The sequence below is a fragment of the Myzus persicae genome, unplaced genomic scaffold (genome assembly GCF_001856785.1).
Source record: "Myzus persicae strain clone G006 unplaced genomic scaffold, MPER_G0061.0, whole genome shotgun sequence".
NCBI classification, from domain to species: domain Eukaryota; kingdom Metazoa; phylum Arthropoda; class Insecta; order Hemiptera; family Aphididae; genus Myzus; species Myzus persicae.
Window position 1 is genome coordinate 10801 of NW_019100999.1, and position 11908 is coordinate 22708.

General features: G+C 48.8%; 2 protein-coding genes across 2 annotated transcripts in view; one reads left to right on the plus strand and one right to left on the minus strand.

The window, feature by feature from the left end:
- Nucleotides 1-206, plus strand: part of LOC111027205 — a 1065-nt gene extending 859 nt beyond the window's left edge. Inside the window, exon 3 of the mRNA XM_022305465.1 lies at nt 36-206. Coding sequence (XP_022161157.1) covers nt 36-206 — 171 coding nt within the window. The remainder of the gene's footprint in view (nt 1-35) is intronic.
- Nucleotides 207-7967: 7761 nt separating this feature from the next.
- LOC111027206 lies at nt 7968-8648 on the minus strand. Its single transcript, XM_022305466.1, has one exon. It carries the CDS (start codon nt 8646-8648, stop codon nt 7968-7970), a length of 681 nt encoding a protein of 226 aa, XP_022161158.1.
- Nucleotides 8649-11908: the final 3260 nt, after the last annotated feature.

Sequence of the window (11908 nt, forward strand, 5' to 3'; positions counted from 1 at the left end):
CTAAGTAAAGAATTATTTTATTTCGCATTCTGCAGTTGCGTCAACTTGAAGATCTTATGTTATCGAAGTTGACACAATCTGCACACACTCAGACCGAGAGTGAATTGTCCCTATCCACCGTGCAAGATTTATTATCGACTAGACTGGAAAAGCCGATGCACGAATGTAGTGAAATTAAGACTAGGATTGTAACCCTAGGTCCCTAGAAAGTATAATATATATTGTCTATGTTATTTTGATGTATACTCATGAATCAATTGTATAGTTCTTACTTAACAATTTTTTTTTATGTGTACGATATGACGTATGTGTGCAGGAGATGTAATGAAAAACACATCACACATTATCGGTATGAACTATTCACATCGTTCGATGGAGTGGGCTAGACCACAATCCTTCGGGTCCGCTGGAATGTTTCCTCCCGATAACCGCTGTTACGGCGAACCAGCTTTATTCGCTGCAGCTCCATCTCATTATGATATGCCACCAATGGCAAAACCCGGGCCGAGTGGAGCAGTTTTTCCTCCATCGCCACCTGCAACCCCGTCGACTAGTGTATTTTGTCAACCACTGCCACCCGCACCCCCGGCGCCGTTGTCTCAGAATACTCCGAAAAAATCAGATTCAGACAAATCAAGCTCTTCCTCGACAGCGAAAGTTGAGAAAGTGTAGGGAAGGATCCCAATAACCACAGAGATCCTAAAGTCTGTTGTTCTCAAGCCACCTGGCAATAGAAAGAGAGTAAGCAAATCCTCGACAGCGAAAGTTGAGGAATTGTCTGGGAGGATCCCAATAACCACTGAGATCCTAAAGTCTGTTGTTCTCAAGCCACCTGGCGAGAGGAAGAGAGTAAGCAAATCCGTGATGGTATAATCGCTGCGGTATTGTTGAAAATTTAGTGCCTAACACACACAAAAAATATATATGTAATTGTTGTTAAAAAAAATTATATAATTCATAGTAGTTGTCAATCAGGGTATCATTGTTAACAAAATAAAAAACGGGTAATTGTGTGTCACTCTACTGCACAGAAGGTTACAATTTACAAGTACACCCATGGACGAAAAAATAATACTGAGCGGAAACAGTTTTTCCGAATAGGATATTTTATATTATTTTTATATTTTTATTATACGAACCTAACCTATACGATAGTCGATAAGTTGAATTATTATTAAATGTAAATCATCATATTTGAATATAAGAAAAATTTTTAGTAGTTTCAAGTACCTACCCACGAATAATATTTTTTAATTACAACAAAATAACTAAAATAGTTATTCTTGGTTATATGTAATTTCATAGAAATTTGAACTTTAAATAACTATACAAAAAAACTGTGTTTATACTTTTTTTGGTAACTCTTTAGTAGCTCAGCTTTTTAGTCTTCAGTATAACCTAATTACAAAAGTAAATTCGAAATAGCTACAACTTCTAAAAATAATAGTTTCGAAAAAGCAATTTTTGTATCATAATTTTAACCATGAAAAACAAGTGTTTAAAAAAAAATTAAAATAATAGGTGGGGCAGTGAAGTATATTTGTTTGTTTCCATACTATGTCTTATGTAGCACCTCAAAACGAATACAAACAGTATGTATATAATAATCACTTTTGTTTAGAAAAATCCACCAGAAAGTAGGAAATATGGATGTCAAAAATACAACAGTGGCGCAATCTGTATAGAAAAAAATAAACTAAATAATAAAAAGTTGTTGTTGCAGATTAAAATAATAATAGTTGCTATTGGTTAATCGGGCGTGTTTGTTGATTTGAGTTATTATTTTTCGTGAATTACGAGTACGCCAATTACGAGCATAATTTGTGCTTACTTTTTGATTATTCTTATGATTTAAATTTTGGGTAAGTGGCTATCATCATCATGCCAAGAGCACCAAGAGCATACATTGGCAGAAGAACTGCCAATGCTACTCGAATGTATAACAGAATGTATAACACAACAGAACGTTCTCAAACACTTGCACAGGAGCAACGTAACGCTTTGAGTATGAAATCAGTTTTTAATTATCAATCCGAGATTGATTAATTAAATATTAAAGCGCTTCAAATAGAACCAATGACGATATTATGTCCTAAGTGCCATACAAAAAAATGGAAAGATGAAACCAATGGACTTTGCTGCGCTGACGGTTAAGTTGTTTTACAACAATTTGAGGATCTTACAAAATTAATTAAAAGTTTAATTGATAATTCTCACCCTCTATCAAAACATTTCTTTGATAATTCTAGACGGTATAATACTCTGTTTCAAATGACATCGTATGGAGCAAACGAAATAGCTAATGGGAACTTCATGCCCACTTTTAAAAATTCAGGGTCAAGTGCATCATTTAATAGGTAGTTTATCACCCGAAATTGGAAATCATTTTCATCAAATTTAATGAAATGTTTAATATGTAATAATATTAATTATTTTTAATGAAATATTAAATTGTTAATTAAATATTAATAATTATACCAACCTTTACTTTGAAATTTTCTTCTGAAAGTAAAGTTTTTGGTTGGTTAATTATGCAGAGAGTCTTGATTCTTCTCTTACCCCTAGTTTGCGATATTATTTATTTTGCCAATTTTCTGAGGTAGAAGTAGGTATAAAATATCTGATTATATTGATATAACAAAAACCCACAAATATCAAATTTGAAAAAATACCCCACATTGACGTTAAAGTGACATACTTCAGAAAAATTTGGGCTTTAATTTATTGAGATATATGCATTTCTAGTTTTTATGAGGGGGTGTAGTGCTAACGCCATAAATGTTGTTCAACTATTCTGCTCATATATACTTTAAACAGTAAATTGCCATGTTCTTAATTTCTTATATTAAAAAAAAATGTATATTAATTGTTGTATTCTACTACTTTATCAAACAATAAGAAACGTTCTGCATAGATATAATAAAATAGCTCTAGTTGTAGACTGCGGTCACCACTCATCAATATAATAAAACAATACTTTTTTTTTCTATTCGAAAATGTTCTAAAGTAGCATATAACTACAATACTCGAGTTGATAAAAGCCTAGTGTAGGTGGGTAGAATCTCCCAAAGAAAACCATTAACTATTTCGTGTTTCTAAAATCACGAGAATTCGAGAATTTTAACTTTGAATATTTAAAAATCCTTCAATTTGAACCATTCGGATATCTATGATTCCGATAATTTAAAGCCTAAATTCATACATCCGAAATCTAAAAATATCCAGTTTCCAAAAATCCAAAATTTCAAAATTCAAAAAATTTCGAAAATTTCCACCAAAAAAAAACTTCAAATTTAAAAATCTGAAGATAAATCAACTCTTAAGTATGAATGTTGTGGTTTGATATGTGGGCCGTTCCCGGTGGTACTGCAATACCGGGTCAACCCGTGGTGGAGCAGGAGCAAGCCCCAAAATCTCCACCAATTTTGAAAATATTAGTTTAACATTTGAACTTTTTAATGAAAGGTGTATCAGATGTTAAGCTGATAAGAACAGATGTTTATTGTAAAATATGTATGGAGATTACATTGATGGGGTGGAAGAGTAACATGGGGGGGGGGGGGTTACAAGTAACTCAGGTATTTTACAGGTGTTATGAAGAGATATTACAAACAGTAAAACAAAGTATAACGATCGTAATTGGGCAGGCGTGTGATCCCGGCTCAGCCAAGCTTCGCTCGAACTCCGGTTATGTGTTCGGTGAAGACATCCCTGCAGTATCCAATGACTTCACTGACGCATAATTTCCACATGAGCTTGGCATTTGCTCTGCTGCACTGCTGCTTCACCAGCTCGTCGTTGGCTGGATCCCTGGAACCCAAGGAGCAAACAATGAACGGGAAGACTGTGACCTCCCCGGGGTGGTCAATGGCGATCTCATTCCTGAGTTCCTCGAATTTGGCCTTTTTCTCAGCCACAGCGCCCTCAAAAGCCTTCATCCTGTTATCAAAGGGTACCGTAGCGTCGATGATCAAACTAGTGGTGCCCCTTCTGAGGATAAGATCATTCCTGAGGCGTTGAGCGCCAAGCGCCTGGTTCTCTGATACGACCTCAAATTTCCCAGCAGCTGCCTTTTTCAACCGAGACACGAGGGAGTTGTGCCTGTCCATATAGAGACTGGTATACCGCATACAATGTTTGACGACATGGGCGAGACTTTATTGTTCCCACATCGTCGACATCGGCGGTCACCAGTCCTCCAAGATGAGGATCCATTCAGCGGCACTAGGTTCAGCCTTGCTCGGTGAACAAACCTCCAATCTGCAAATCTGCGAAATTCACCAGCCCTGAGGAAATGGCTAGACACGGCGTAAGCAGCAACACATTCCATGGCTCTCACGATGCGGAAGTCGTCACGCGGCGTCAACATGACCTCCCTTCTCTGTTTGGCACGCATCGTAGTTCCCGCGTGAGTGATGGACGGGGGGCCATCAAGGGACCAAGACGAAGCCAGTCTCAAAGAGGCGCTTCGTGCACGGCACCAGACACTGGCAACCCCACTGCCGCGGTTCTCGCGGAATGGTCCCTCGTTGTTGCCAAATAGATAGCTACCGACCTCAGAGTTGGAAGGAGCTCGGCCAATCCTCCAGCTGGTGACGTCCCTCACATGGCCAACTGCTTCTATCGTGACCCGTCCATCAGGGGACGTGAGTAGCTATAACGCGCTATCGACGATCGCAATGTCGGAGTCCTAGGCCAGCCTCGTGATCCTGCAGCAGCCGCGCAGAGTGGAGCCGTAAATGAACTCATTCGAAGCTTCCTGTGGGAGGTTGAGAGTGGCTTTGATTTCGGGTCGCAGGATATCGTCGATGGTCTTTAAGTCGGTTTTCGAGAATGTTCCCATGTGCTGGAAGTGGACCGCAGAGGGGAAGAACAAGGTTTTGAGCGCGTCAAGTCTTTGACACGGAGCGAGCTTGCTCCTGGCGATTTTAAGGCCCAGCTCGGTGATGTCTGCGAGCGTGGACTTGTGGGGGATCACGTGGAAACCCACTTGAGCGCCGAGGAACACGGTCGCGTCACCTTCAGCCAGTGGCTTCATCTGGGCCCCTAGGATTGTGAAGACGCTATCTCGTGCGCCAACGGGTGGTCGTTCAGAGAGGTGGAGAGAGGCGCACTTGCTGGCATTGATTTTGAGGCCGAGGCGCTCCAGCCCTACTATCGCTTCGTCGATCTTCGACTGGAGAGACGGGGCACTGTCGGCGGGGAGGCATATGTCATCGGCGAAAGCTAGGACCTTGTGGTCGGTATCCAGCCCCCGTAGCGCAGATACAACCGGGTCGATCGTCATTATGAATAGGAGTCCGCTCAAAGAGCATCCCTGACAAATGCCGGACAAGACAGGGATGTCAGGGGTCTTCCCCTCGGCCACGATAACAGAGGAAGTGGCGCCACTGTACAGGTCCCGGACAATGTGGAGCAGCCCCTCGCCAGCTCCACAGCTCTCGATGGCTGTCTCCAACGCCAAATGGGGGATGGCCCCAAACGCATTAGACACGTCGAGCCACGCCACATACTTGTCAGAGCGGCCGGTCCTTGCCTTTTCCAGCTCTCGGTTCAGCGTGTGGACGTGCTTAAATGCAATGGAGGAATCCCTTCTGACACGGGCTTAGTGCGGAGTTGCTCACGAGCAATTCAGTTAGACGGCTGGCAATGCACCCGTCGTATAGTTTGTAAATGGTGCGGCACAGGGATATCGGCCTCAAATTGAATAGGTCGCTCTGGTTGCCTTTTTTAAACATTAGGACTGTCACCGATTTTTTCCACGCCGGGGGGACACGACGGTGCTTGACACAGATGTTGATCACTTCGGACAGGAGGCTGCACGCCTCCAGTGGTGATAGGTGAGGCCGTCGTCGCCCGGAGCCGTGTTTTCGAATTTTTTCAGGCGTTTTGCGACAACGTGGGCGGAGAAGGGTCCGGTCGGGACGGGTGTGCGTCCTTCCGTGTGGGGGAAGACCGATACGTCACAAGTGGATGGAGACCAGACTGCGGTGAAGTGGTCCGTGGCCTCGCGCATTCCTACGCCACACGAGACGCCTGCGCCAGATAGAATCGTCCGAACCACGCTGCATCGGTTCCTGCGGTATAGAGTTTGTATACCCTGGGCGTCATCGGGGTCGACGCTTTTCCGCTTGCTCGGCCCACCCTCAGGTCGGACTGGTATCTTGGCCGTGCTAGCAGCAACAGACGTTACCTCATCCATGGTCGTCACGAACTGTTGCCAGTTGTCCTCTGTGGCAGGAGCTCTGGCTAATGCGTGGAGTCGTGGGAGGAACACATGAATTGGGGTGGTGTCGTCCTGGTCAAGGATGATCCCCTCCTCGGAGCAATTCTCATCGTCACAATCGTCACCGTCGTCAGACGCTGCTACACTCCCTACACCCGTCTCGATTTCGAAGGACTGTGAAATACCTTCAGGTGAGGAGGCCGTCCTAACCGAGGCATCGTCGTGGCTGAGGACGGGGCTACCTCCTATCTCTGATGTAGGAATCTTTGTTGGTTGCGGAATGGTTGTGTGAGGACGTGGCGATCTTCGTATCGAAGTGGGGAGGATGTTTGTGGGGTGGCGTCGTTATTGCCGTCGTTCCGGTGGACAGCGACAGGGGAGGACCGCCTGTGTCCGGCTGGTTGAGGCCGGTATCCTTGGTGCTCCCGCTGCGTTTGAGCCGCCTGTGTCCGGGTCATCGTGTCCCGGTATCCGTGGCTCGTGCTGCCTTTCGTCGTTTTGCTCGCCTGTATTGGTGGCTTGACGTATAGGGATCATGTCGCAGTGCGGGCTCTGGGTTTATGCGTCGTTGCTGTCTCGTGGCTGGGCGAGGCATCGGCACTGTTGCTGCGTTGACGGCGTCTTGATGCTGATGGTTCCTGACGTGGTTTGCCAGGCCTTGCTTCGACGGGTACGATTTTTCACATCCGTTGATAGGGCATGCAAACCTATCCGTTATCACCACGTCATTTGCAATAGCCACCGTTCACTTGTGCGAGCCCGGCCTCGTCCCCAGCTTTGTGTTGCAGCCAGAGCAGTAGACGCTAACTGCTACGCTGATGTCATGCATGCTCTTCACATGACGGGTCACCGACTTCTTCGCCGCCGTCCAAGCTTCGGCTCGGAATTGAGCTGAGCATACTTCGACCGGGCATCTCAGAGTTTGAGGCGCCGGGAAGAAGAACCAGAGCCCGAGGTCCGAGAGGACGGGCTGTCTGCCAGCTGCAGGCGAAGTAGTGGTGGCGGGGTTCGGGGTCCCGGATGGAGTGGTAAGGTTCAGAGTCCTGGGTGTGGCGTCCGCGTTCGGAGTCCCGGATGGAGGTATCGGGATCGGCAGCCTTGAAGGTGAGTCCCGGTTCGCGTCTCTGCGGGTCGATGGACCGGCGATCTGGCTCGAGCCGGTATGCTGGGCACAGGTGACCGGGCTTCTCCTGTTCGTTGCCCATCTCTCAGCGGCGCGTCTGGCAGCACTGGTGGCCGACAGGTGGGGAGGCGGACTGGGCGCATGCTTGGAGTCGGAGCTGCTCATCGCCACATGTCGCACACACCGGTCGGTGCTCGCACGGCGTGTTTTGTGTTTAATGTATTGCGCCGTATGTTTATCGTTTATTGCACCACGTTTGGCGGGCGGAGTATGGGCCCGACTCTGGGCCGAGGGACTCCGCTTTTTAGGTGTGCCACCACCTCACATATTTTTATCGTAGATTGCGCTACGGGTAGTTTGCGTAGATACCTGCTACTATCTATGGGTTAGAGTGTGTTTCGCCTCTTTGTCAAACACGAAATAGACCTTCCCTTTTTTTTTTTTTTTTTTTTTTTTCAACCGTAACTGGGCGGGAATTGTCGTTTGACATTACTTCCGCCCAGGTACATCATTTATTGAACAAAATGACATAACAAATAAATAAAATACCCCTGAGGCGTCCTTACAAGAAAAAGGTGTTTACAACATGCCGACAAAAAGTGAAAAAATTATACGTCCTTAACCGTCTTCTATCTGGATTTCTCGGGGGTCTTCGCAAGCCGACCTGAGTCCGCCGCTTTGGATTCTCGTGCATGACCATTTTTCAAGAGCCGATCTCATTCCGCCGCTCTCGTACTCCGGTTCCTTCACCGCGCACAGCCGGGTCCCTGCTGCCTTGACCTTTCCTCCCGCTCCCTGGCCGCCATGATCCTCCCTATCAACGCAGACACCCTCTGCCAATCCGAGTTTNATCAACGCAGACACCCTCTGCCAATCCGAGTTTGACCTCAACATTATATGTGTGAGGTTTTCTGGCGCAAGCTGGTCGACGTCCAAGTAAACGCAGGCTTCGACGCGCCATTGGTGGAACGCGTCGCACTGGAATACTGCGTGTTCCGCGCCGTCCGGAGCCGCCCCACACAGCGCGCACCTATCGTTATCTGTTTTACCAAACCGCTTCAGATACTCACCGAAGAAACCATGACCCGTCAGCACCTGGCTCAGGTGGTACGACACTTCACCGTGTTGCCTCCTCAACCACGGTTTGAGCTCCCTCATGAGCCGGTAGGTCCATCTCCCTTTCCCCGAGCTGTCCCAAGTTGCCTGCCACCTGTTCGACAACTGGTCCCGGGCGACGCTTTTCAGGATGCCACTGAACGTTTTTTGCCGCTCCTCGGCCAGCAACGCGAGCGGTGGCATACCTGATACGACCGCCGCTGCGTCGTACGAAACCGTGCGATAGCAGCAGGAGACCCTAAGCATCACCCTCCGATACACTGCCTCCATCTTCCGCATCGCCTCGGACGTTATGGAAGGAAACCAGAATGGGGCTCCGTAAAGCAGCCGGGGCGTAACCACCGTTGCCAGTACCCTTCTCGTCCGCTGCCTGGGTCCTCGGAGATTTGGCAGGATCTGGGTGAGCTGGCGGCAGGTGTCCGACGCTCTCTTCGCTGCTATCTCGGCATGTTCTTTAAAGTGAATCCTTGGGTCAATCGTTATTCCCAGATATTTTATAGCTTTCTTCGATTCAAAGCGGTGCCCCTCAAACTCTACCGTCATCTGGTTGTGCTTGTTTCGGTTGGTCAGCAGTATCGCTTCGGACTTTTCAATGGCCAGCTCCAGCCCGTTTGCAGTCAGCGCCTTAAAATGAAATTTACTCACTAAGTACTTGTCGGACCTCGAAGCGTCATTCGGTTATGTTTGTTGCGGTTTGTGAGTAGTACCGCTTCGGTCTTCTCGATGGCCAGCTCCAGCCCGTTGGCGGTCAACCAGTCTGTGACGTCGCCGAGGGCCCGCTCCAGTCTCTCCTCCAGCAACCACGGTACGCTCGCAGTGGCCACCAACGCCACGTCATCCGCGAATGCTATCAGCTCGACATCCGGTGGTAGCTGAATCCCCAGCAGGTCGTCGTATAGGACGTTCCAAAGGTCAGGCCCGAGGACCGATCCTTGTGGGACGCCGCAGCTTACGTCCACGGATCTGGCGCTCCCGTCTGGCGCGTGGGCGACTATCCTCCTTTCCGACAGGTACTGGCCTATGACGTTTGTCAGGTATGGCGGGGTGTTCTTCCGCACTAGCGCGTCGAGGATTCTGTCCCAGGGGGCGCTGTTGAACGCATTTTTGACGTCCAGGGTTAGCATGCCGACAAAGAGGTTATAGGCCTGCCCCTCCCGTTCGCGTTTTGAACTGCGGAACTCACCTTATGCATCGCGTCAAGAGTTGACTTTCCCGGCCGAAAACCGAATTGGTTGCCCGCCTGTCCAGTCTTTGTGAGGTGCTCCCGCAGCCTCCCCGACAGCATCTTCTCGAATAGCTTCCCCACGGAATCGAGCATGCACAGTGGGCGGTACGCAGACGGGCTATCCAACGGCTTGCTCTGCTTGCGCAGTAGCACGAGATTGGCAGTCTTCCATTCCGGCGGGTAGTACGCATCCCTCATGCAGCTGTTGAATGTCGCTGCGAATAACTGTGGAAAAAGCGCGACCGCGGCCTTCAGTACCTCGTTCGGGATTCCGTCTGGCCCCGGCGCCTTACCATTCGGCAGTCCTCTTGCTGCCGCTTTAACGTCGTTCGGCGAGAAGCGTGCCCGGTCGAGGTCCTCCTGTCTGACCGGTATGACTTCTCTCGTTCACAGTGGTCTCGTGGGAAAGAGGGTGCTGACGATGCTGTCCAGTCTGCCGGGCAGGTCAATACCTGGAATTGTTCTCCTCCTGTTTAGCTTTTTCATGACGATGCGGTACAGGAGACCCCACGGGTCGTTGTCAACGAGCTCACACAGCTTCAGTCAGCCAGTCTACTACGTCACCGAGGGCCTGTTCGAGTCGTTCCTCGATACGATATGGTAGACCCCACGGGTCGTTGTCGACGAGCTCGCACAACTTCCTCCAGTTTTCCTCATTCGCCGCCCGTATCATCGTTACAAGGAGCTTACGCTCGGACCTGAAGGTCGCTAGTTGCGCCGCGCACCCTTCGTCGTCCGTCCTCTTCCTCAGTCGGGTATATATCTCAGCCGTAATGGAGGTAAACCAAAATGGGGCTCCGTACAGCAATTGTGAGGACAGTTGCTCCGCGCACCCAGCGTCGTCCGTCCTCTTCCTCAGTCTGGTGTAGATTCGTCTGGCCTTGTGACATCTTGCCCGCTGCTCGGCGATATCCGTTGACCACCAGAGGACGGGACGGCGTTTCGCCTTGCCGGACTTTGGCATGCTCGCGTCGCACGCGCGCGTCAGCCAGTCGACTACCTGCCGGCACGCTTCTTCTGCCGTGGGTGCCAAGGGCTGGGCTTCACGTCTCAGAGCCTCGGTCAGCTTCCCCTGATCCAGCTTCCGATAGGCCCACCCTTTGCGAGAGCTAGGCTCCTGCCCTCGCTGTCTTGCCGTCCTGACAATGAACTCTACGTATTTATGCAGGCTCAGGGACTCTTCGTCTAGGACCTTCCAGTCGTCGACCCAACACGTCGCGGACCGCGATGCGAAGGTCAGGTCGATGTGCGACTCCGAAGCCCCCCTGACGAACGTTGGTTGACCCTGGTTGCACACGGTCAGCCCTAGGGAAGCGGAGAGGTCGGCCAGCGCTTTGCCCCTGTTGTCCTCTCTTGGACTGCCCCACTCCCTCGATTTAGCATTAAAGGTTAGGTTTAACCTTACCTTCTACCTAAGGGTAATTTATTCACCTTCCGTAGGCTGGCTCAGCACAGAGGCGCGGTACGAGTACCAAAGCCTATCGAGGAAAAGGTCGGGTTCGACAACGCAATACAAAAAAACAACAACAAACACGTAGACATATGACATACAAAATCACAGAGACAAGAGGATCGAGTTATACCCGGTTTCGGTTTGTCGACCAATAGTGCATGTTATGCTGAATCTGCCTATAAGAAAATCTTTAGGGCGTCAAGACGTTGCCATGGCGCCAGCTTGCTGCGTAAAATAGCCAGCTCAATTTCAGTTATTTACTCAAGGGACGCAATTTGGGGGACGATATTAAACCCAACTTGTGCACCCAGGAATGATGCGGCCTCACCTTCCTGTAATGGCTTGAGAAAGTGATCCCTGATCTTAACCGTCGACTGGTGGACTCCAACGGGGGGCCTTCCGGACAGGTAAGGGAGGCGCATTTGTCGGGGTTAATTCTGAGTCCCAGTCTTCTTAGCTCGACGTCCGCAGTGTTGATCTTGATCTGCAGGTTCTCCGGGCTTTCCTCGAGCAAGCAAAGGTCATCCGCGAAGGCGAGCACTCTGTGCTCCTCAGAACCGTCCTGGAGGGCCCTTACCACCGGGTCAATCGCTAGGATGAACAGTAGGCCGCTGAGGGGACACCCCTGTCTTATTCCAGACCTGACAAGTATGTCGTTCGTCATACCACTCGACGTTATCACTTTGGAGGAGGCACCGGTGCGGGACTAATATTATCATAATAATGGAAAAAAAATAAAAAATATATTGACCCTAATAAAAACTA